The sequence below is a fragment of the Mus musculus genome, chromosome X (genome assembly GCF_000001635.26).
Source record: "Mus musculus strain C57BL/6J chromosome X, GRCm38.p6 C57BL/6J".
NCBI classification, from domain to species: domain Eukaryota; kingdom Metazoa; phylum Chordata; class Mammalia; order Rodentia; family Muridae; genus Mus; species Mus musculus.
This window is the reverse complement of record NC_000086.7, coordinates 155023034-155048103: the sequence shown is the minus strand read 5'-3', so window position 1 is coordinate 155048103 and position 25070 is coordinate 155023034. Positions and strand designations below refer to the sequence as shown.

Genomic DNA, 25070 nt, shown 5'->3' with positions numbered 1-25070 from the left:
AGAGTTTGGCTGGGTATAGTAGCCTAGGCTGGCATTTGTGTTCTCTTAGTGTCTGTAGAACATCTGTCCAGGCTCTTCTGGCTTTGATAGTCTCTGGTGAAAAGTCTGGTGTAATTCTGATAGGCCTGCCTTTATATGTTACTTGACCTTTCTCCCTTACTGCTTTTAATATTCTATCTTTATTTAGTGCATTTGTTGTTCTGGTTATTATGTGTCGGGAGGAATTTCTTTTCTGGTACAGTCTATTTGGAGTTCTGTAGGCTTCTTGTATGTTTATGGGCATCTCTTTCTTTAGGTTTGGGAAGTTTTCTTCTAAAATTTTGTTGAAGATATTTGCTGGCCCTTTAAGTTGAAAATCTTCATTCTCATCCACTCCTATGATGTGTTGGTTTCGTCTTCTCATTGTGTCCTGGATTTCCTGGATGTTTTGCGTTAGGATCCTTTTGCATTTTGTATTTTCTTTGATTGTTGTGCCCATGTTCTCTATGGAATCTTCTGCACCTGAGATTCTCTCTTCCATGTCTTGTATTCTGTTGCTGATTCTCGCATCTATGGTTCCAGATTTCTTTCCTAGGGTTTCTATCTCCAGCATTGCCTCACTTTGGGTTTTCTTTATTGTGTCTGCTTCCCTTTTTAGGTCTAGTATAGTATTGTTCATTTCCATCACCTGTTTGGATGTGTTTTCCTGTTTTTCTTTGAGGACTTCTACCTGTTTGGTTGTGTTTTCCTGTTTTTCTTTAAGGATTTGTAACTCTTTAGTAGTGTTCTCCTGTATTTCTTTAAGTGAGTTATTAAAGTTCTTCTTGATGTCCTCTACAATCATCATGAGATATGCTTTTAAATCCGGGTCTAGCTTTTTGGTTTTGTTGTGTTCCCCAGGACTAGGTGGGGTGGGAGTGCTGCGTTCTGATGATGGTGAGTGGTCTTGATTTCTGTTAGTAGGATTCTTGTGTTTGCCTTTTGCCATCTGGTAATCTCTTGGGCCTGTGCAAAATACACTTTGCAGGGTCCCAGAACCAAGATGTCTGCTGCCGATGCTCTGGCAAAGCTTTCCAGGGCTGTTTGGTTCCCTAACCTCTGGCTGAGAAAGTGGCCGGCTGTCTGGGGCCTGAAAAGGGGGCTGCCTTAGAAGCTCTGTGGCTCCCCCCTGTCCCAGAAGCTTTTAGCTTCTGTATTCCGTACTCTCACCTGTGCAGAATACACTTGGAGAGGTCCCGGAACCAAGATGTCTGCCACCGATGCTCAGGCAAAGTGCTCCCTCTCTGCTCGGGCGCCTTTCCTCTGGTTGGGAAGGTGGCTGGATGTCTGGGGCCTGTGCAGAATGCACTCGGCGGGGTCCTGGAACCAGGATGTCTGCTGCTGATGCTCAGGCAAAGCGCTCCCTAAAAATATAGAATGCTTCACGAATTTCGATGTCATCCTTGAAAAGGGGCCATGCTAATCTTCTCTGTATCGTTCCAATTTTAGTATATATGCTGCTGAGTTTCACAGGATATTACCTTCTTTCTGCCTTTGATGATAATAGACTGAACCTCTGAACCTGTAGGTTCAACAACAATGAAATGTTGTTTTTTTATAAGATTTGTTTGGTCATGCTGCCTCTTTATACCCATTGTCCCTTACTAATCCATTAATATAATTAGGATTTCTGGTAATGGAGGATATGTAGTCTGTACTGGTCATCTTTGGAACACAAGCATTGTTTCAGTGGTGGGAATACATTGCAGTTGCTTCAAATTTTAGCAGAAGTGTTCCATAGAGATTCCCAAACAATACATGCTGATGCTAGGACTAGAGTTTGCTCTCTGCAAACTGACACTGTGGCCCTATTGCCAGGAAAAATGCCACGTGGTTCATTGAGTATAATGAAGACTAGCTGGTATATGCATGGTGACTCAACTTCAACATTCTAGGAACTTTTGTGTGGGAAGGTACTGGGCAGGCTAAAAACAGTGTAAGATGGACATTAAATCTGTCACAAATCCTTCAACGTACAATCTGTCATACCTATATAAAGTTCTGGGGCACCGCAAGAGGGATAGTGGTATGAACTTGAAGGAGTAGGCAACCAATATTTTGTTTAACTTGAGGTGCATGCTATGAGACAGATACATTGCCTAGACATGGAAACAGGAGAGCCCAGAGACCTAGGGTTTAACCAAGTATAAATGGCCTAAAAAAATCAATGATATAATGTCTAAGTACAGTGTGTTATACTCATAAGTCAGTGCTTTCTTCAGATAAGAGAGACTTCCTCCAGCATTGGATGTGAGCAGGTGCAGAGACACACAGGCATACATTATGTGAACTTAGTGTTTAAATTCGAGGTCTCTGGTCCTTCAGATAAGAGACCGGTAGCCCAGGGCATGTTGTTGGGGGGGGGGCTAGGAAGAACTATAGAAATCAGACAGGATTTGGAACATCAGGAGAACGAGTCCAACAAAATGAAATAGGAAGAGTTTGCACGGTGTCACATAAACTAAAGCAGAAAGCACAGCACCTGTATGAGTCTCCATCTCCAATGCTTACTGCTGAATATCCTTACTGTTTCCTGTTTATCATTATTATTTTTATTTTAAATATTATCTTGATCTACTTTTACAGTCCTATCATTATTCCCCTCTTGGTTAACCCTATAATTTTCCAGTATAAACTAAACAGAGACGACATAGTGTAACAAATGAGTTTACAAACCAAACAGAACTATTATTATATTAGCATAATATATAAATATATCAGTTTCTTGTTTTATCTATTGTGACTTTGTGGTTCAACTCAGCTATTCTGGTATAAATTTCTCTCCAATCTTAATGATTCAGACTTGTTTCCCTTGGCTTCTTGCTGATTTCATCTGATTCACCTCAAACTGTCTCTGGCAATCTTTTCTAATCACCTGCCTTTTTCTCACTCCATGGTATTTTATTCTCCACCTCCAAACCGTCCTTGTAAAACTCCCTCCTACACCCATCTCTCTTAAGTAGCCTCCCCTTTTGGTTTGAGAGTTGGGCCTATCCTGCCACACACACTCCAGTGGAAACTGTGTGACTGTCCCCAAAGCTTGGACATAGGTCTGAGTCAAAAAGCTTCATGGAAACTTAGTGTCTTGGAACCTTGGCATCTCATAGTAGGAATGCTCCAAATTTGCCCTTGTGTCAGTTGGTGAACAGATCTCTGTGCTTTCCTTCAGTATTGTTTCATTATATGTGCCCCCAAGGAATGATTTGACATACATATAGTTAAGTTAGATTGGCCTCCACCAGTTTTCCAAAACCTAGGAAATTGTTTAGCCATACTTGGCCTTTGGATGTATTAAGAATGCTACTCATTCAGATGAAATGCCTCCAATGTAGGTAGAGAAAGAAATCAGGCATTTCAATTTACTCAAAAAGAGCTAGAAGTCTTAGGGCTAGTTCTACAATGTAAACTTAGAATTACAGCTGAGCCACTTCCATGTGCAGGATTTAAAATGTTCTAGGGTGATAGTGAATTATCCAACAGACTAGAATTGTAACTATGGCAAGGGGATAAAGCCCTTTCCCCTGGCTTCTAAAAGTAAGCTGACCTTAGGTGGGTCTGCTTTATATCCCAGTTGTAAACACTGATTTTTATCCCAGTTGAAAACACTGCCTAGATCCTATTAGGTTTTATGTATGCATTTCTCTGTTTTGTGTAAGGAGTCATTTTGCATCGGGTAACCTCAATATACCTCGTATGACCTTAATGCATCACTTAAGTTCCTTGTTTTTTTCTGTAATATAAGTCTGATGCTCACTTTGAGAAATTAAATTCTGACCTAACACTCTCTCTGGTGATTGTGTCTGCTTGTCATGTTTTTGCTGATTTCTTGCCCACCTGAGTGCCTGAACATTGATTCTCTAGTGTGTTGAGGGACCAACTGATTCCAGTCCACTGCACTATCTATCTCTAACTCATTCTTTCAAATGTTTTTATGATTTGTTATTTTGTCTTCCCCTCAATTCAACTTAACTTTCACTTTCAAACTTTCTTCCAAAAAGAATGTTTGAAAAGAAGGCTACTTCCTTTCAGAAAGAACTTTATGTTCACTGTGTGAGATTAAAGGTGTATACTAATTGTGCCTGTATTATAGTTAATGGGATTAAATGTATGTAATTCCAGCCAGAACACACTGACCTTGAAGTACTTTGGGTATGATCTCTTGGGAGAACATCCATGTTGCTGGATTAAAATTTTTCTACATGTTATGGATGTTGGCTTGCTGGTTTTGTTGGACAGTAACAAGAGGAATGTGAGGTGCCATTTTTTCCATTTATTGGTTCTTTTCTTGTTTTATAGTACAAATGTTATCCCCTTTCCTGGTCTCTGGTCTGGAGAGCCCTATCCCCTCCTCCCTCCACCTGCCTCCATGAGGGTGCTCCTCCTCTCATCTACCCACTTGCACCTTCCATTTCTGAGATTCTCCTACACTGGGGCATCAAACACCCACATTGCCAAAGGCCTATCTTCCCACTGATTCCAGCAAGGCCATCCTTTACCTCATATGCCATTAGTCTCTTCATATATACTATTTGCTTTGTAGTCCAGTCTCCAGGAACTCTTGGGGATCTGGAATTTAACACTGTGGCTCCAATCATGGGGCTGCCACTGCTCCATCTACCCATTTCTTACTATTTCATCTGGGACCCCACACTCAGTCCAATGGTTGGCTGTGAGAATCCTTTTCTATATTTATCAAGCTCTGCCAGAGCCTCTCAGTAGACAGTCATATCAGGTGTCAGTAAGCACTTCCCAGCAACCACAATAGATTCTGGGTTTGGTGACTGTATATGGAATGGATTCTAAATCTCATTCACGTTAAAATTTTAGAAAGATCAGGAATTCCATGCCCATACCTAAATATAGCAAAAGCAATATACTGCAAACCAGTAGCATACATCAAGCTAAATAGAGAGGAATTTGAAGCAATCTCACTATAATCAGGGAATAGACAAGGTTGTTGACTCTCTCTCTACCTGTAAAATATAACAGTGGAATTCCTAGCCAGAACAAGTAGACAACAAAAGGAGATCAAAGAGATACAAATTGGAAAAGAAGAAGTGAAAATATCACTATTTGCAGACGATATGATTGTATAATTAATTGACTCAAAAATTCCAGCAGAAAACACCTAAACCAGATAAACAGCTTCAGCAAAGTGGCTGGATACAAAATTAACTCAAACAAATCAATAACCTTCCACTACTCAATGGATAAACAGGCTGTGAAAGAAATTAGGGAAATAACACACTTCACAGTAGTCACAAATAATATAAAAGATCTTGGTGTGAATCTATGCAAGTGAAAGATCTGTATTACAATAACTACAAGACTTTGAAGAGAGAAATCAAAGAAGATCTCAGAAGATCGGAAGATCTTCCATGCAAATGTATTGGTTCAACATAGAAGAAATGGCTATCTTGTGAGAAAGAAATCTCCACATTCAATGCTATCCTCATCAAAATTTTAAGTCAATTCTTCATAGTGTTAGAAAGAGCAATTTCAAAATTAATCTGTAAAAACAAAAAACCCAGGATTGTGAAAACTTTTATCAACAATATAAGAATTTCTGGGGGAATCACCATCTCTGACTTCAAGCTGTATTACAGAGCAATCATGATAAAAACTGTAATGTAGTGGTACAATGACAGGCAGGTAGATCAATGGAATAGGAATGAAGACACAGAAATGATCCCATACACCTTTGGTCACTTGATTTTGATAAAGGAGCTAAAATCATCAGTGGAAAAAAGACAGCATTTACAACATATGGTGCTGGTTTGACTGGTGGGTAGCATGTAGAAGAATGCAAACGAATCTATTCTTTTTTTTTTAAAGATTTATTTATTTATTATATGTAAGTACACTGTAGCTGTCTTCAGACACTCCAGAAGAGGGCATCAGATTTCATTACAGATGGTTGTGAGCCACCATGTGGTTGCTGGGATTTGAACTCGGGACTTTTGGAAGAGCAGTCGGTGCTCTTAACCACTGAGCCATCTCGCCAGCCCACGAATCTATTCTTATCTCCTTGTACAAAACTCAAATCCAAAAGGGTCAAGGACTTCCAAATAAAACCAGACACAATGAAACTAATAGAAAAGAAAGTGTGCAAGAGGCTGGAGCATATGGTCACCTAGGATAATTTCCTGAACATAACCCAAATACCTTGTGCTCTAAGATCAGGGACCTCATAAATTTGCAAATCTTTTGTAAGTTCAATGACACTGTCATTAGGACGAAATGGCACCAACATATTGGGAAAAGTTTTTTCTAATCCTTCATCTAATAGAGGGCTGATATCCAATAGACAGAAAGCACTCAAGAAGTTATACTCCAGAGAATCAAATAACCCTATTAAAAATGGGGTTCAGAGGTAAACAAATTATTCTCATCCAAGGAATATGGAATGCTTGAGAAGCATCTAAGGAAATGTTCAACATCCTTTGTCATCAGGGAAATGCCAATCAAAAGAAAGATGTGGTTCCATCTCACACCAGCCTGATGACTAAGAACAAATTGTCAGGGGACAGCAGATGCTGGTAAAGATGTGGAGAAAGCAAAACACTCCTCCATTGCTGGTGGTATTTCAAGCTGGCACAACCACTCTGCAAATTATTTTGGCCGTTCCTCAGAAAAGTGGACATAGTATTCAGTGAGGATGTAAGTATACCACTCCTGGACATATACCCAGAAGAAGCTCAACTGTGTAATAAGAACAAATGCTCCATTATGTTCATAGTTGCCTTATTTATAATAGCCAGGGCTGGAAAAAACCAAGATGTCCTTCAACAGAGGACTGGATACAGAAAATGTGGTACATTTACAGAAAGGAGTACTACTCAGCTATTAAAAATGATGAATTCATGAAGTTCTTAGGCAAATGTATGGAACTAGAAAATATTATCCTGAGTGAGGTACCCCAATCACAAAAGAGCACACATGGTATGGATTCACTGATAAGTGGATATTAACCCAAAAACTTAGACTACCCACGATTCAATTCACAGACCATATGTAGTTCAAGATGAAGGAAGACCATTGTGTGGATACTTAAAGGGGGGTCAAAATATTCATGGGAAGAAATACAGAGACAATGTTTGGGGCAGAATCTGATGAAAGGGCCTTCCAGTGACTGCCCCCTTGAGGATCCATCCCATGCGCAGTTACCAAAACCAGAAACTATTCTGGATGCCGTCACGTGCTTACTGACAGGAACATGATCTAGCTGTCTCCTTAGAGGCTCTGCCAGTGACTGACAAGTAGGAAGTCAATGCTCCCAGCCATCCACTGGACTTTGCCCAGGGTCTCTATGGAGGGGCTAGAGAAAGGACACAAGTAACTTAATGGGTTTGCAGCCCCATAGGAGGAACAACAATATAAACAAACAAGCACCACCAGAGCACCCTGGGACTAAAAACCACCAAATAAATAGAACACATAGAGGGACACATGTCTCCAATCGCATATGTAGCAGAGGATGTCTTTGCAGGGCATCAATGAGAGGAGAGTCTCTTGGTCTTGAGAAAGCTCTATGTCCCAGTGTAGGGGAATGTCAGGACAGGGAAGTGCGAATGTGTGTGTTAGTGAGCAGTGTGAAGGGATATGGGATAGAGGGGCTTTGGGAGGAGATATGAGGAAAGGGGATAAAATCTGAAATGTAAACAATGAAAACATCTCATAAAAAAGAATTTGATTGGAACAAAACAAGATAAAAAAAAACTCATGTGACAGCAGATGCTCACGAGGATGTGGAGAAAGAAAAACATACCTCCATTGCAGGTGGGATTGCAAACTGAAAGAACCGCTCTGGAAATCAGTTTGGTTGTTCTTCAGAGAAGTGTCTCTGAATCATTGTCCTGTGCTTGTTACTCCTGTTGTCCTTTTGGTTTGTCTTGTCCAGCCTTGACATTGGAGATGTTTGCCTTGTCATACTGACACGTCTTTTGTAGTGTTTGGTTGCAGTTGTCCTTGGAGATCTCCACTTTTGGGGAAGAAGAACCAGATGGGGAGTGGAGCACAGAGAGGGGAGGTGTGAGTGGAGCTGTATGGGGTGTATGGAATAGAAAGTGTACTCAGGATCTGTTGTCTCAGAAAAATATCTATTTTGTATTAAAATATTAGTCTATATAATTTGCAAATAATATTTAGGGTAAGATTAAAAACTCAAAGTGCTTTTCCAAGGTTATACAACTTTATAAATCTATGATTTACATACTGAGTAATTGATAAGACAGCAATGTTGATCTTATAGAAACTAAAATTATTATTATTTAACATTCTTTCAAAATATGTTATTTAAACTAAAAATAATTCTTTTAAGTTTACTGCATTAGTCCAAAACAGTTTGTGGATTCTCTGTGGCTGTGTCCTGGATAGGTGAGAACACAGATGTCAAGGCTTTTGTCAAAGACCCAGTCATTTCCATCATTACTGCCCCTGTTCCCAATCATGTCTTTTGTACTCATCCAACCATTCCTTCTGCTTCTTATTTTCTGACCTTCCTTCTGCCTCTGGAAACCAGAAAGGTTTCCCTGCCATCCTTGTAACAGGGTCCATTGCAGAAGGCTTCTTCCTACCAAACAGCACAGCCTTGTCCCCTGAAGGCAGTGCACTTTGTTCTGAGAGGCTCAAACTGGTCTGGGATTTAGGTACTTAGAAAGCTACACATTTAAACTTTCCAGTGTGCTAGGCATTCACTCTCACTTGGTGAATAATTTGCTGTGCTTGGGTCTATTACCCCAAAATATCGAGACTGATTTTTTTATCTAGAAAAGGAGTATATTCCCACGGACAGATTAATAATTTAGCAGAAGTCTTTGGAAGACAGACTGGAACTGATAAAATGGTGGTTTGAGGGGCCATACTGTGCTGGATAATTTTATGTAGTGAGATACAAGGTTGAGAGAAAGGAACCTCAATTGAGAAAAGAGCTATATAAGATTGGATAATTGTCATGGGTTTGAACATTTTCTTAATTAATGATTGTTAGGAGAGGGGTAGCTCATTGTAAGTGATACCACCATGGGCTGGTCATATTGGGTTCTATATGAAAGCAGACTGAGCAACCAAGATGGTCAAGGTAGTAAGCAGCACTCCTTCATGGCGTTTGCATCATCTATGGACTCCAGGTTCCTGCCTTAATTAAGGTCCAAATACATGCACCTCACTCTTCCAGAACCTTCACCCATTTCCTTGGTATCTAGGGCCCCTTTCTATTATACATGAAACCTGCTTCATATAAAGTATAGTCTAAGACATGATGCAGAAATTTTCTGTCAAAAATCACAATAGTGTAAATATATTTTCCGTTAACTTCAATATTTCAATACATGGGAAAACAAAAGGCTAGGTATGACATTATCATACAATATGGAAAAAGGAAGAAGACAATGAAATTGCAAATTCTGAATTAAACTTGATGGCATTTTTAAACCCTGATGTTGAACCAGTGACTTAATTCCATTGTGCCAATGGGTCAGAAATATACGTATTTAAGACTTCTGTCCAGATATTGACTTTGCAGCTGATCCACCTTCCCCTAATATTCTGTCCAGGGCTCATTAATTTTGTCTGGACTGTGTATTTATCAGGAGTTCAGTATTTCCAAAGCTTCCCCTGGATCCATCACCCTGGATAGTGCAGGTAGGAATGGAGCAGTACACTGTGTGGTTCTTCATGCATCTGAAGACACTGTCACCATCAGCGGCAGAGCTCAGAGGGGCCACTGTAGGAGAGCATCTGGTTCCAGGCATCCAAACAACCCTAGCAGAAACTTTCCTAGTCCTGCCAGTAACATTATTGGCGATCGGGGAACTATACTGGCCGGGCTGAACAAACACTGTTTACATGGTAACAAGGATAGGGCCCACAATGAATGAGGTGTCAGCAGGATAGGGCATTGTTAGCTATGTCCCATGACCGTCTGGCAAAGGAGCCCATACCCTGCCCAACGCCCAAACTTTACCACCTATATAGTATCCTAACTAGTTGGAGGATTCTCCCCACAGGACTTAGGCTCTCCACCACAGTTTGGTTTTGGCTATGGTCCTCAACTCCCACCTCCTGATCAATTTACCCTTCTAGGGCTCTCTTCTCCACCTGCCATCCCAGAGGCTGCACAGATGGTTTCCTCAGCACCTCTATTGCTGGCTGTTTTGTTCATGCGAAAACTCACAACAGCATCTTGTACATCATGTAAATTTTGCAACATAGTACAGTTTGCTGACCTAATGGGCTTCTTTTTCCCTGTTTTCTCTTATTTCCCTCACCTTAAAATTCAAAAAGAAACGTTTTTAACTTTTGGATCATCCTCTGTCTTTATGCATTTTTGATGCTGTGTCTCATGTAAACAAAGATGTTTGCTTCCTCATGTCTGTTACTATTGTAATTCTGCCTTGGGTCCGTTCAACCTTAGGGAGATGTCTCAAAGTAAAGTGGATATCCTGTATCCCTAACAGAGCACACATAATTATTACAATTACTAGAGGCACACCTATCCTCACCACAGAAGAGGGAATGGCTATTTCTTTCTGTCATCTTTTTTTTTTGTGCTACTCACTATGCCTCTTGTGTCATATGTGTTTTCTCAAGAAGATTTGAAGAAAGGAATTCATTCCAGATATAGAGAACACTTACAGAGCAAAGGAATGTTTCCCCATACCCAAGACTTTTAAGCAATGAGTTTATTGAGATTATCTTAGTTCACAAAAATTCAGCTATACTCCTGGGCAGTACCCTGACAAATGGAGCAGGCACCTCTGAAGCATATCACTCAAGATTGGAAGAGCCCTATAACCTAAAAGAAAGACAAGTGTAATCCATAGCTTTGAACACCGTAAAACTACACTAATGAAGAGTATTGTTGGGCTGAATTTGACCTTATTTATGCAGACAGGAAGACACACAGGCAGTTTGGCAGGGAGGCAGGCAGGCAGGCAGGTTCTTAGCAGCCAGTCAATGTCACATAGATGTTCAGACAACTTTATCTATAAGTCATTGCTCTTTATAAATGTCGTGCTGAAACACATATCACCTCTAGACAGAAATGTGAGCCATTTTTCTCCATCTTCCTATAGACAAGGAAAATGTGAGTAAGGTTTGCTGCATTTGTACCTGGTTAACCTAGTACATTTGTTTTAAATCTATGAGAACTCCAGCTTCCTGAGGGACAAGCCCGAGCTCCTGGGGAATATTGAGAGGAACAAAGGAGAAAATGAGCTCAGGCATGCCAGTCACACCAGTCACAATCTCAACTCACAAGTGATGAGGAGCTCTGGACTAGTACAAGTCAGATGAAGCTTTTACCTAATATACATTTCCAGTGCTGCATAAAGCCAAGGAAAGTTGTATGTGGTCACTGCAGCAGTTTAACAACAAAAAGACACATGCAGGCAGCCTTTCTTAGGGGCATCCTAGGGGTGAGGATGTGGAGAAAGAGGAACACTCCTCCATTGTTGGTGGGATTTTAGTTTAATTTGTTTTTTTTTTTTTTTCGGATTTAATTTGTGAGCATGCTATTTTAAGATATTGATTATACATTCAATTTTTATATTATTATTTTATATCCTAAGCAGTAAACAGAGCTTAGTCCTGGGAATGTGAATATCATGGGGATTAAAAAGAAAACAAACATTTTGTTGAAGATATTTGCTGGCCCTTTAAGTTGAAAATCTTCATTCTCATCAACTCCTATTATCTGTAGGTTTGGTCTTCTCATTGTGTCCTGGATTTCCTGGATGTTTTGAGTTAGGATCCTTTTGTGTTTTGTATTTTCTTTGAGTGTTGTGCCGATGTTCTCTATGGAATCTTCTGCACCTGACATTCTCTCTTCCATTTCTTGTATTCTGTTGCTGATGCTTGCATCTATGGTTCCAGATTTCTTTCCTAGGGTTTCTATCTCCAGCGTTGCCTCACTTTGGGTTTTCTTTATTGTGTCTACTTCCCTTTTTAGGTCTAGTATGGTTTGGTTCATTTCCATCACCTGTTTGGATGTGTTTTCCTGTTTTTCTTTGCTAACAGTCAGCTATTGGAAGGATCACAGGGCTCCCAATGGAGGAGCTAGAGAAAGTACCCAAGGAACTAAAGGGATCTGCAACCCTATAGGTGGAACAACATTAGGAACTAACAAGTACCCCGGAGCTCTGGACTCTAGCTGCATATGTATCAAAATATGGCCTAGTCAGCCATCAGTGGAAAGAGAGGCCAATTGGACATACAAACTTTATATGCCCCAGTACAGGGGAACGCCAGGGCCAAAAAAATGGGAATGGGTGTGTAGGGAAGTGGGGGGGGGAGGGTATGCGGAACATTTGGGGTAGCATTGGAAATGTAATTGAGGAAAATCCGTAATAAAAAATATTAAAAAGAAAACAAACAAACAAAACCAGACACACAGACACAGGTAAAGCAAATCCTGGATACATTGAACATGTTCATGCTGATGAGTCAGAAACATATTTCACATATTATCCTGGAAGCTCTTTGGGGATCAATCTCAGGTTGCAGTCATCTCTGAAGAAAAAGCTTTGGTTGTGTGTTTTTAGATACCTGACAATATTTCCATTTGACCTAGAGGAAATCTTTTTCTCTTCTCATGCTTCTGTGTATCTGAGGAACTAGTGTCCTTGGTATGATTCTGACCCCTTCAAACTAAACACATTCACTCAGAACTTAATCCAGTCTCTCCTTTCACCCAGGATTCCTTGACTTTCCAGACTCATTTATAATAATTTCTCAACTCAAACATCAGCTAAATTCAAGATGTGTGTGTGTGTATTTGTGTGTGTGTGTGTGTGTGTGTTGTCTCTGTTTGTGTGTGTGTGTGTTAGATGGATTCCTATTAGGATTTAGGGATAAAACTAAAGGTGTACTGAAATGGCAAACTAGAGAGAACTGTCTTAACTAATCTAATTCTGCTCCACATGTGCTGGGGTCAAATAACATAAATGAACATCATTTATACATTTTCATACATACACAAGTTATTGGGGAAGCCTATAAATCTTTTATAATATTCCCAAAGCCTATTTTCATAGACAAAGAAGCTGTGATCCAGAGGGAAGAATCCCAAAAGATACAGTGGCACTCCTGAGGTCAGTTAATCAGAAAACCTGGTGTGGTTATTGGAATTTGTTCCTATCCAAGACCTCTCCCTAAACTGCACTCATGGAACAATTTCTAGGATTTCCAGAGACATGAAAGTAAGACCTAAAGGTTCACATGTGAAGTACCACAGAGGGTCCCCAAACACTATAGCTATACTCCTGTGAGAATCAGTGGACCAAGACTGTCTGCTTGTATGGAAAGGCATGTGAGTCTTTACTCCTCCAATTCTATGGCCCTAATACAAGAGCCCCTCCCCATTTTCTTCATCAGTTCAGAACATGGTAAAAGCTGCACAGTTTGTATGGTGATGGAAGAATTGGAACAGAGTTTGGATGCTTTCATATGCAACGAGGGACCATAGACATCACAGGACATGCTAAGGACAAGTACTATGGCAATGAGCCACCATTGTTCCTTCTCAGGGAATTATGTCTTTAGGGATAACTTCTGAGGTTCTGAGAAATGCAGACACATGTGATTATTTTAGTGTGCATGGAATGCAGGGAATGGGTTTTTGGAATGGATAACAGGATCCACAGGCTCTGACAATTAAGCTAGACATGTATCCTTTTGCTGTCCTGAGGCAAATGCAAGTCCAATCAGTGTAATGAGCCTGGGCTCCATTTTCTACTTGGAACAACAAGGGAGAATTAGGTTTAGCTAATGAATTCCCTTGTGTTAGCAAATGCCTTGGTGTTAAACTGGGTATATGAGTTCCTGCCCAGTCATTTATGCCTCATGATTTGGTGGACAAAGGTATTTTTTTTGTGAGGTTCCTGAGATTTGAGCAACCTATGCTCTGAATTGTGATGTCCAGCACCTCTCCAGACTTTGGTATCTGGGGTCTTTGTGTACTGGACACCATGTCATGTGACTCCTAGAATGGATGTTGCCTTGTCCTGCCAGTTGAGGAGAGAATTTGGGGCTCACTCTGAAATGTTTTAGGACAGATGATCCCCTGTATAATACAGCTTCATCCTTTGGCCTGCCTAGCTCTCTGTCGGTCACCCTTGTGGGAAAGTTCCCTGCTTCTTCATTCTGGAGACTATCTAATTTTGCTATCACTTAGACCTTTGCTTGAGGAAAGGCAATGGAGTACTTGGCTGTGTCAAAAGGCTGGTAAGAGTGGACTGGGGAAGCCTTGGTTAGGTCTGAGAACCAAAAATACTATAGTTTAAATGATGTAACCTGCATCAAAGAGGAGCACCCTCCTGGGAATCAGCTCCTATCCCTCTTCATCTAAGACCCGGTCCTAAGGGAACATTTCCCAGGTTTGCAGAAATGCAGGAGCATGTGGGATTTTTATTCTGGTTGAAAGTTGAGGAGTGGGTATTTTAAGCTAAATCCAGGATCCAGAAGCTCAGACAATTAAGCGAGTTTTGTATCATTTTGGGATCCTGAAAGAAACGGTGATTTCATTACTGGAAAGTGCTTGGGTTCTAGTGTCCATATTGGTGGACAGGGAAGCTAGGGGACTGTTTTTTGCGGTTCCCTGACTTGAAGGGATGCCTCAGTGAGAACTTGGGCATATGATTCTCTCCCTATCATACATTTGGGGACATGGAGGTCTCCGGAACGTTTTGTGAACGTCCTGAGTTTAACGGAACCTCTGTGCTGACCTGTGGTACAGAGCACTTCGGAAGCCACTCATATCCGGTGTCCTTTGGACTCTGCGCCATTTTGTTCTGGAGCGTCCTGGAAGGGAGGTCTCCATGCTGTGCCAGTTGAGGTAAGAATTTCGGGCTCACTATGAAACCTTTAAGGACTGGAGGGTCAACCTTTAGCCTGCCTAGCTCCCAGTCCACTAACTTTGTGGGAAGTAGCTCCTTAGCCCTCGAAGTTAGGGACTGTCTAAAGGTGCGGTCTTCAAGCATTCCTGAGGAAAACGTATGGAACAATTGGCCGTTTAAAATGAGAGGCTAAGTGTGGACTGTGGAAGCAGTTGTTGGGTCAGAGTGACCCTGATAATGTGGAATTAATGAAATACCCTCATAAACAGTGGGAATGTGTCCCTACCCCCACTTTATCCGGGGACTCTGTCCCTATGGACCAATTATGCGGTTTTTAGAAATGCAAGAGCGCGTGATATTTTTATTCTAATTGAAAGTTGAGGAGTGGGTTGTTTGAGCTGGATCCAGGATCCACCGGCCCAGACATTTATGCTAGCCTTGTACCCATGGCAATCCTAAAGCATAAATGAGCCCACTTACTGGAAAAGAGCCTGAACGGCAGTTTCCATATCTGAGGACTAGGGAGGCTGAGGTCGGTTTTTGAGGTTCTCTGAGTTCAGTAGAGTCCTTAGGACTGACATGGTGGAATGAGACCTCTCACAACCATCTATATGTGGTGATATGGGGGACTCAGGAACCTTTTGTGAGGTACCTTAAATTAAGGAAACCTCTGTGCTGACTTGTGATACAGAGAGCACCTCGCCAGCCAATCGTATCTGGAGACTTTGTGGACTTGAACTAGGCGCCATTTTGGGAGAAGCCTGAGATGGGAGATCGCTCTGCAGTGCCAGTTTAGGTGAGAATTTCGGGCTCACTCTGAAACATTTCAGGATAGATGATCCCCCAAATAATGCAGCTTCATCTCTTTTGGCCTTGCTAGCTCCCAGTGGGGTAACCTTGTGGGAATGAGCCCTTACTCCTAGATTCTGAAGTGTTTCTAAAGTTGCCATTTTCAAACATTCCAGGAGGGCAAGCAGATGCAATAATTGGCAGAGTCAAACCAGTATGTAAGGGTGTACTGTGGAAGAGCTGCTTGGGCCAGAGAGCCCCACATACTAAAGTTTTTTTTGTTTTTTTGTTTTTTTTTTTTTAATAATTTTCCTATAACGAACCATGGCAGGAATTGTGGGAATGATCCCCCGTTCTTCCCTGTCTATGGATAATGTCCTTTAGGACCATGTCAGAGGTTCCCAGAAATGTGGGATGTATGAGATTTTTCGTCTGGATGAAGGCTGGGGAGTGGGTTGTTTGTGGTGGATCCAAGATCCCCAGACCCAGACAATTAAGTTAGATTTGTTTCCTTTTGGGGTCGCTGAAGCATAAGGGGGTTACTTAAAAGAAAGTTCCTGGGCCCCAGTTTCCATATCAGAGGACCTGGGAGTCTGGGGGCACTTTTTGTGGTTCCTTAATATTAAAGGATGCTTCAGAGATGGCTTGGTGGAATGAGACCCTCTTCCGAAATCCATAGCTAGTGACATTGAGGTCTCTGGACCTTTTTGGGAATTTCCTTATGTTTACCAAAATCTCTGTGCTTACTCCAGATATAGTGGGCTCTACCATCCACTCAGATCCAGGGACATTGTGGACTCAGCACTATTTTGAGAGAGTCCTGGAAAGGAGGTGGCCTTGCCTTGCCATTTGAGATAAGAATTTACGGCTCATTTTGAAACCTTTTAGGATTGGTGGCTCCTCAAATAATACAGTCTTGTCCCTTTGATCTCCCTTGCTCACAGTGGGGTACCTTGAGGGAATGAGTACCTTATTCCATGGTTTTGGAGATTAAATTATTATGTTGGTTTCAAACATTCTGTGAGGAGTAGGTATCGAATAACTGGCTATGTCTAAGAGTATCTAAAGGTGTGCTATGGAATCTCTGGTTGGCTCAGGAGAGCACCTCACACTATAGCTTTAATGAGCTTACCTACACCAAATGGGCAGCTGTGTGGGAATAAGCTCCTTCTAGTCTCTCTCAGAGGACTCTGTCCTCAGGCTCCATTTGCCAGGTTCCTAGAAATGTAGGACCATGTGATATTTTCACTCCGGATAAAAATGGAGAAATTAATATTTATAACTTTTTCCAGGATTCACAGAAACAATCAATTATGCTAGATTTATTTTCTTTTGGTGTTCTGAAGCATAACCGAGCCGACTTAGTGGAGAGATCCTGGTCCCCAGTTTCTATATCTGATAACTTGGAAGCTGAGGACTGTTTTTTGAGGTTCTTTGAGTTTAACCATTGCCTTAGGACTGACTTGGTGGCTGCATGGGAAAAGCACAGTCAAACTCCCCACATTCCACCTCCCCAAGAAGCCATGCCCAGTGGTGGATCAGGAGCAGGCCTACAACCCAGCAAGAGAAATGTTGAATATAATTAAAAGGCAATGTATCAAATGATCCAAATTTTAAGAAAGTATTCTAAAAAGATCATTAGGCTCTCTGTATACTCCTCACAGACCCTTGGAATCAAGATAAGAGATTATGCTTAGTCTAAGGAATCCCAAATCAGTGCTTCTCCATTGTCCACTTTTTACCTAACAGGGTAGGGTGCATCCATAGGGGCAAGGATCTATCCTCCAGTGGGACTCTGATTTACATACATTTTTTGGAGCAATTGAAGTAGATAGGGTCCAGGATCCATCAACAGATAGGGTGAAACCCTGTAGGTAAAATGAGGAGATGCCCCAATAGATAATTCCCCTGGAACACAATCATAGGGATTGTAATACAGGGGTGTATGGTAGACAATGGATTGGGCTAATGTGACCTCAGTAGATATAAGTTCAGAAGTTTTTTTTTTTTTTCTGATGTTCATGTTAAAGAAGTCTAGGATACATCCCTAGTCAAGGTAAAATCTAGGGTTCACTGTGTACAGTTCGCTTCAAATGATCCATAAATAAAAATTTTCTTGAGATCCCTAAGTATGTGGGTGCTGTGACTGCCTCTCTGTTATGATTAAAGATTTTTTCTGAGATTTATATAGGAGGCGAAGTCATTGATTCTCGGTGTGATGTCAAGTTGGCAGAGGGAACCACTTAGGAGGACAGAGAGCAGAGTCCTAGGATTATCTGTGTCTCATACATGTACTTCTGGGGACTTTATGTGTCCAAGGCTGAGAAAGAAGTGACTGTGCTGCCTGGTTATATTCTGAGTCTAACACTCAGAGGCATTAAGTGGCAAGCTTAGTTGTACCTTGGACAGGAAGGCAGCAGTCTTTGGAGAGACGAGGTCTTTTTGTCATCTGCACATAAAGGAAGGTATAAGGAAAAAGTCAGATGAATAAATCCCAGTTGGTCTTAGGAAATCCCATATTAGACCAGATGAGTGCAGGACATGTGAACAATCCACATTAACACATCCAGATGGACATGGATTTGGCACTTTCTCAGATGTCATGAGACCAGAGTGGGTAGCCATATTTAAAAACAAGGGTCCCAGGGTCATGAGAGTTCAGGTAGTATCCTCGAATGTATGAGTTAAGGAAAACTCTGTTATGGGCCCAACAAACACTTGTCACTTCCCTGATCTTCACAGTGCTGGGTGGGGATGTCTTGCTAACTACCCTATCTTGTTTACAGGTCCCTGGTATCAAGGAGCTGAAAATCTCCTAAAGCAGAGTTTGACTAGAGTCATCAGAGGGAAGATCTCAGGAGTGTCAGGACTGAAGGTGAGGACTGAAGATGTCCTGCATTTCAACAAATGGGAAATGTCCCATACCTGGCCTGCTGTAGGCTGTGAAGAAACCAAGGGCCATAGATAACTTCCCTCACATCTTTTCCTTTTATAATAGAAATAGGCTCCAGACTTAAAGAAACTAGCCTCAGATCATCAGGTGAAGTAGTACAGTTCTTGTCATTGATCAAGGAGAGTATAGGGCAGGTCTGACAATTCAGGATACATGAAAACCATTAAATTGTCTCATTTCATGTAATTTAGTTTCAATAGTTATAGCCAGATATGAAGCGATCTTAATACTCTATATTAATTTCTAGAGAGGTGAACATGTAAGAATTTGCTAAAGGCCAGCAAGGGGGCAGTGTCCAGTCATTGACAGAAAATCATGAGGGCCCAAAATGATCATTGAAGACAACATTCACTTTAGGTAGTGTTACTCTGCTCCCTGCACCCCCAGGTCATTTCTCCCTATGTTTTAAGAATGAGGATTAAGTTACCAACTAGCTGTTTGCACCTATGGGATGGTGGCTGCATCTCTTACAATGATTGCAAAGTGGAACACATGAAAATCATCCTCTGAGATAGTGCCCTCATTTTTTTACAAATTCAAAACTGTATAGTCTCAGAACTTACAGGGATGCCTATACTGCTATTTCATATCAATGGAGCCAACAACTGAGAATACTGACTCTCCACATTCCCTGGTGTCAAATAATCTGATGGTACCCTGTGGTTATCTGTTCTGTGACCTGGCTGCACTCCAAATATCTGGGTCAATTCCTGTTACAGGCTTTCATATTCCAGGATTTCTTAGAGTCCTGTGATCTTAAAGAACTAATCTAGAGCTCTAAAATAACATTACATATTAAAAGTTGTAGGAAATGGTCTGCCTTAAGAATCCACTAACCCTCTTTTCTTTCTCCATCAGGCCCGTGTTTCCTCCCTGCTGTGATTGGAACACTATCCAGCCTACTGTTACCTAGGACAGTCATAATGGCTGACTCCCATAACACCCAATACTGCAGCCTCCAAGAGAGTGCTCAGGCCCAACAGGAATTAGACAATGACCAGGAGACCATGGAGACATCAGAGGAGGAGGAAGATACCACCACCTCAAATAAAGTGTATGGCAGTGGAATACCAAGTCCTCCCCAGAGTCCTCAGAGAGCCTACTCTCCCTGTGTGGCACTGGCCTCCATCCCTGATAGCCCATCTGAGGAAGCTTCCATCAAAGGATCAGGGGGCCTGGAAGACCCACTTTATTTGTTGCACAATGCACAGAACACAAAGGTGTATGACTTGGTGGACTTTCTGGTTTTAAACTATCAAATGAAGGCATTCACTACCAAAGCAGAAATGTTGGAAAGTATTGGTAGAGAGTATGAGGAGTACTACCCTCTGATCTTTAGTGAGGCCTCTGAGTGCTTGAAGATGGTCTTTGGCCTTGACATGGTAGAAGTGGACCCCTCTGTCCACTCCTATATCCTTGTCACTGCCCTGGGGATCACCTATGATGGCATGATGACTGATGTCCTGGGTATGCCCAAGACAGGTATCCTCATAGCTGTACTGAGTGTCATTTTCATGAAGGGAAACTATGTCAGTGAGGAGATTATCTGGGAAATGGTGAATAACATAGGATTGTGTGGTGGGAGGGATCCTTACATACATAAAGACCCCAGGAAGCTCATCTCTGAGGAGTTTGTGCAGGAAGGGTGCCTGAAATACAGGCAGGTGCCCAATAGTGATCCTCCTAGCTATGGGTTCCTGTGGGGCCCAAGGGCTTTTGCAGAAACCAGCAAAATGAAAGTCTTACAGTTTTTTGCCAGCATTAATAAGACTCATCCCAGAGCCTACCCTGAAAAGTATGCAGAGGCTTTGCAAGATGAGATAGACAGGACCAAGGCCTGGATCTTGAACAGATGCTCCAACTCCTCTGACCTGCTCACATTCTAGTGTAGTGGCATTTCCCTTCTAACCCCAGGTCAGACAGAGTCACTGATTCCATTGCTGTACCCTCATTGGACAGCTGGGTGGAGGAGAGCATAACACATTCAATTTTCACTCTGTTTGGGTGACTTGAGGATTCTTGGTAGCCCAAAATGTTAATAATCGTAGTATAAGGTCCAATAGTTTTAGCTTTAAATGCATGTAGTGTTTTTTTCAGGTTTGCTGAATGTCATTTTTTTTAAATAAATGGGAATGACTTGTGTATTAATTTGTAAAATGTTTCAAGATACTAGCGACATTGAAACTAATTTTCTGGGCAATGGAAAAATGTGAATATTTAAAAAAAAGAAGAAGAAAAGATTTTTCATCATCTCAAACTGTTTAGTCTCTTGTTGTGTTTAACAAATTAAAATTCAAACTGAAAACAGTAAATGGCATTTGTAACACTAAAATCTGCACTGGTGCCCTGTTCATCCTAAAGTCCTCTGTTAGCAGTGGGTCCTTGGGAGAAGCTAGGTCTATATTTTCCTATAGATAAGAGGGTAGAGCTGAAGCCAGAGTCAATAAATTATCTATATAGGAAGAAAGCATGATCCTCAGATCTTCCAAAAATTTAGAGTTGTTTTTTTTTTTTAATGATGATTAGACCTGGTTCAGAATTTTGAAGAGGGTCTTGCTGAGGCAAGCACCTCAATTTCAATGCTGTAAACCATGGCATTTTGTGATTTCTGGCCATGTAACAGCTCAAAAGATCTGTATGTCATGATCCAGGGTATCTTATTCTAGACCACACATTCCAGTAACTCATGAGGTACACATGTTGGAAAAGAATTCATTCACTTATAAACTGGCATTAGAGTTAAGTAAATCATAATCAAGCTAAAATCCATAGGCCAAGAGGGATTCTGTAAAGAAGAGGTCTGGAGGGCAGCATGAATGAATATACCTGAGAAGGGAAAATAGAATAAAATTTGCAGCATATAAGTGGTTTGATGTGGATGCGAATGGGACAGATGGGATGATGGAATCAGACAGTACAAGGAAAGGCATTTGGAATTGGGTAACTTTTAAGTATGTTCATGTGGAAGCCTTTTGTAATGGGAGCTTCCTGGAATCCATGAAGTTTATTGTGGTTGCTGAATGTACGTGGCTTTGTTTTGAGGGTGTCATATTGGGGTCTGGCTTTGATACCTTCCCTCCAAGCTTCCTGGGTTTCCCAGTCTTCTCCTCTTTGACTTAGGGGCAAGATGTACAATTTTCAGCTCCTTTTCCAGTGCCGAGTTCACAGGATAGTGCCTTGTTTCTGGCTTTGATGATAATAGACTGAACCTCTGAACCTTTAGGCCAACCACAAGGAAATGTTGTTGTTTATAAGATTTGCTTGGTCATGCTGCCTCTTTATACCCAGGGTCCCTTACTAATCCATTAATATAATTAGGATTTCTGGTAATGGAGGATATGTAGTCTGAACTGGCCATCTTTGCAACACAAGCAATGTTCCAGTGGTGGGAATACATTACAGTTGCTTCAGATTTTAGCAGGAGGGTTACATAAAGATTCCCAAACAACACATGCTGATGCCAGAACTAGGTTTTGTTCTCTGTAAACTGACACTGTGGCCCTTTTGCCAGGGGAAATGTCACATAGTTCATTGACTATAGAAAAAACTAGCTGGTACATGCATGGTGACTCAACCCCAAAATTCTAGGACCTTTTGTGTGGGAAGGTACTGGGCAGGGTAAAAACAGTGTAAATGAACATCAAATATGACACAAATTCTTCAACATACAATCTGTCATACTTATATAAAATTCTGGGGCACTGCAAGATGGATAGTTGTATGAACTTGAAGGAGTAGACAACCAATGTTTTGTTTAACTTGAGGTCCATGCTACGAGACAGATACATTGCCTAGACATGGAAACAGGAGAGTCCAGAGACCTAGGGTTGAACCAAGTATGAATGGCCTAAAAAAAAATCAATGATATCATGTCTACAGAGTGTTATACTCATACGTCATGCTTTTTCCAGATAAGAGACATCCTCCAGCATTGGATATGAGCAGGTGCAGAGACCCACAGGCATAATTATGTAAAGTTAGTGTTTAAATTCGAGGTCTCTGGTCATTCAGATAAGAGACCAGGAAGCCTAGGGGAAGTTTTTTCGGGGGTGGGGTGTGGAAAATTATAGAAATCAGAAAGGATGTGGGACATCAGGAGAAAAAGGCCAACAAAATGAAATAGGAAGAGTTTGCACGGTGTCACATAAACTAAAGCAGAAAGTTCAGGACCTGCGTGGGTCTCCATCTCTAAGGCTTACTGCTGAATAACCTTACTGATTCTTGTTTATCATTATTATTATTATTTCAAATATTAACTTGATTTTTTTTTTACAATCCTAACATTATTCTCCTCTTGGTCAACCCTTGTTAGTTCCTAATCTCACAGTATAACCTAAAGAGAGACACAGTGAAACTACTCGAGGTTACGAACCAAACAGTACTACTATTATTAATTTTTTAATATTTTTTTCCATTTTTATTAGGTATTTAGCTCATTTACATTTCCAATGCTATACCAAAAGTCCCCCATACCCACCCACCCCCACTCCCCTACCCACCCACTCCCCCTTTTTGGCCCTGGCATTCCCCTGTACTAGGGCATACAAAGTTTGCGTGTCCAATGGGCCTCTCTTTCCAGTGATGGCCGACTAGGCCATCTTTTGATACATATGCAGATAGAGTCAAGAGCTCCGGGGTACTGGTTAGTTCATAATGTTGTTCCACCTATAGGGTTGCAGATCGCTTTAGCTCCTTGGGTTCTTTCTCTAGCTCCTCCATTGGGAGCCCTGTGATCCATCCATTAGCTGACTGTGAGCATCCACTTCTGTGTTTGCTAGGCCGGGGCATAGTCTCTCAAGAGATAGCTACATCTGGGTACTTTCGATAAAATCTTGCTAGGGTATGCAATGGTGTCAGCGTTTGGATGCTGATTATGGGGTGGATCCCTGGATATGGCAGTCTCTACATGGTCCATCCTTTCATCTCAGCTCCAAACTTTGTCTCTGTAAGACCTTCCAAGGGTGTTTTGTTCCCAATTCTAAGGAGGGGCATAGTGTCCACACTTCAGTCTTCATTCTTCTTGAGTTTCATGTGTTTATCAAATTGTACCTTATATCTTGTGAATCCTAGGTTTGGGGCTAATATCCACTTATCAGTGAGTACATATTGTGTGAGTTCCTTTGTGAATGTGTTACCTCACTCAGGATGATGCCCTCCAGGTCCATCCATTTGGCTAGGAATTTCATAAATTCATTCTTTTAAATAGCTGAGTAGTACTCCATTGTGTAGATGTACCACATTTTCTGTATCCATTCCTCTGTTGAGGGGCATCTGGGTTCTTTCCAGCTTCTGGCTATTATAAATAAGGCTGCTATTAACATAGTGGAGCATGTGTCCTTCTTACCAGTTGGGGCATCTTCTGGATATATGCCCAGGAGAGGTATTGCTGGATCCTCCGGTAGTACTATGTCCAATTTTCTGAGGAACTGCCAGACTGATTTCCAGAGTGGTTGTACAAGCCTGCAATCCCACCAACAATGGAGGAGTGTTCCTCTTTCTCCACATTCACGCCAGCATCTGCTGTCACCTGAATTTTTGATCTTAGCCATTCTGACTGGTGTGAGGTGGAATTTCAGGGTTGTTTTGATTTGCATTTCCCTGATGATTAAGGATGTTGAACATTTTTTCAGGTGCTTCTCTGCCATTCGGTATTCCTCAGGTGAGAATTCTTTGTTCAGTTCTGAGCCCCATTTTTTAATGGGGTTGTTCGATTTTCTTTTTTTTTCCATTTTTTATTAGGTATTTAACTCATTTACATTTCCAATGCTATACCAAAAGTCCCCCTTATCCACCCACCCCCACTCCCCTGCCCACCCACTCCCCCTTTTTGGCCCTGGTGTTCCCCTGTACTGGGGCATATAAAGTTTGCAAGTGCAATGGGCCTCTCTTTCCAGTGATGGCCGACTAGGCCATCTTTTGATATATATGCAGCTAGAGTCAAGAGCTCCGGGGTACTGGTTAGTTCATAATGTTGTTCCACCTATAGGGTTGCAGATCCCTTTAGCTCCTTGGCTACTTTCTCTAGCTCCTCCATTGGGAGCCCTATGATCCATCCATTAGCTGACTGTGAGCATCCACTTCTGTGTTTGCTAGGCCCCGGCATAGTCTCAAAAGAAACAGCTACATCTGTGTCCTTTCAATAAAATCTTGCTAGTGTATGCAATGGTGTCAGCGTTTGGATGCTGATTATGGGGTGGATCCCTGGATATGGCAGTCTCTACATGGTCCATCCTTTCATCTCAGCTCCAAACTTTGTCTCTGTAACTCCTTCCATGGGTGTTTTGTTCCCACTTCTAAGGAGGGGCATAGTGTCCACACTTCAGTCTTCATTCTTCTTGAATTTCATGTGTTTAGCAAATTATATCTTATATCTTGGGTATCCTAGGTTTGGGGCTAATATCCACTTATCAGTGAGTACATATTGTGTGAGTTTCTTTGTGAATGTGTTACCTCACTCAGGATGATGCCCTCCATGT

General features: G+C 41.5%; 1 protein-coding gene and 1 non-coding gene across 3 annotated transcripts; one reads left to right on the top strand and one right to left on the bottom strand.

The window, feature by feature from the left end:
- Positions 1-1384: 1384 nt before the first annotated feature.
- On the bottom strand, positions 1385-1489 carry Gm24268. The gene has a single exon (XR_003953132.1). It is a non-coding gene; the product is annotated as a U6 spliceosomal RNA (small nuclear RNA).
- Positions 1490-14790: 13301 nt separating this feature from the next.
- Positions 14791-20903, top strand: Magea2 (melanoma antigen, family A, 2). Of its 2 annotated transcripts, NM_020016.1 has the most exons (4): positions 14812-14851; positions 15544-15648; positions 18428-18516; positions 19453-20903. In NM_020016.1, exon 4 carries the CDS (start codon positions 19518-19520, stop codon positions 20478-20480), a length of 963 nt encoding a protein of 320 aa, NP_064400.1. In that variant the 5' UTR covers positions 14812-14851; positions 15544-15648; positions 18428-18516; positions 19453-19517; the 3' UTR covers positions 20481-20903. The 2 variants fall into 2 exon arrangements, with proteins under 2 accessions (XP_006528783.1, NP_064400.1); XM_006528720.1 differs by lacking the exon at positions 15544-15648 and having other exon boundaries at positions 14791-14851; positions 19453-20821.
- The last annotated feature ends 4167 nt before the right edge of the window (positions 20904-25070 follow it).

Bases quoted from the DNA above. Each gene is read 5' to 3' on its own strand.
- Magea2 (NM_020016.1), top strand. From the start codon at position 19,518: ATGGCTGACTCCCATAACACCCAATACTGCAGCCTCCAAGAGAGTGCT.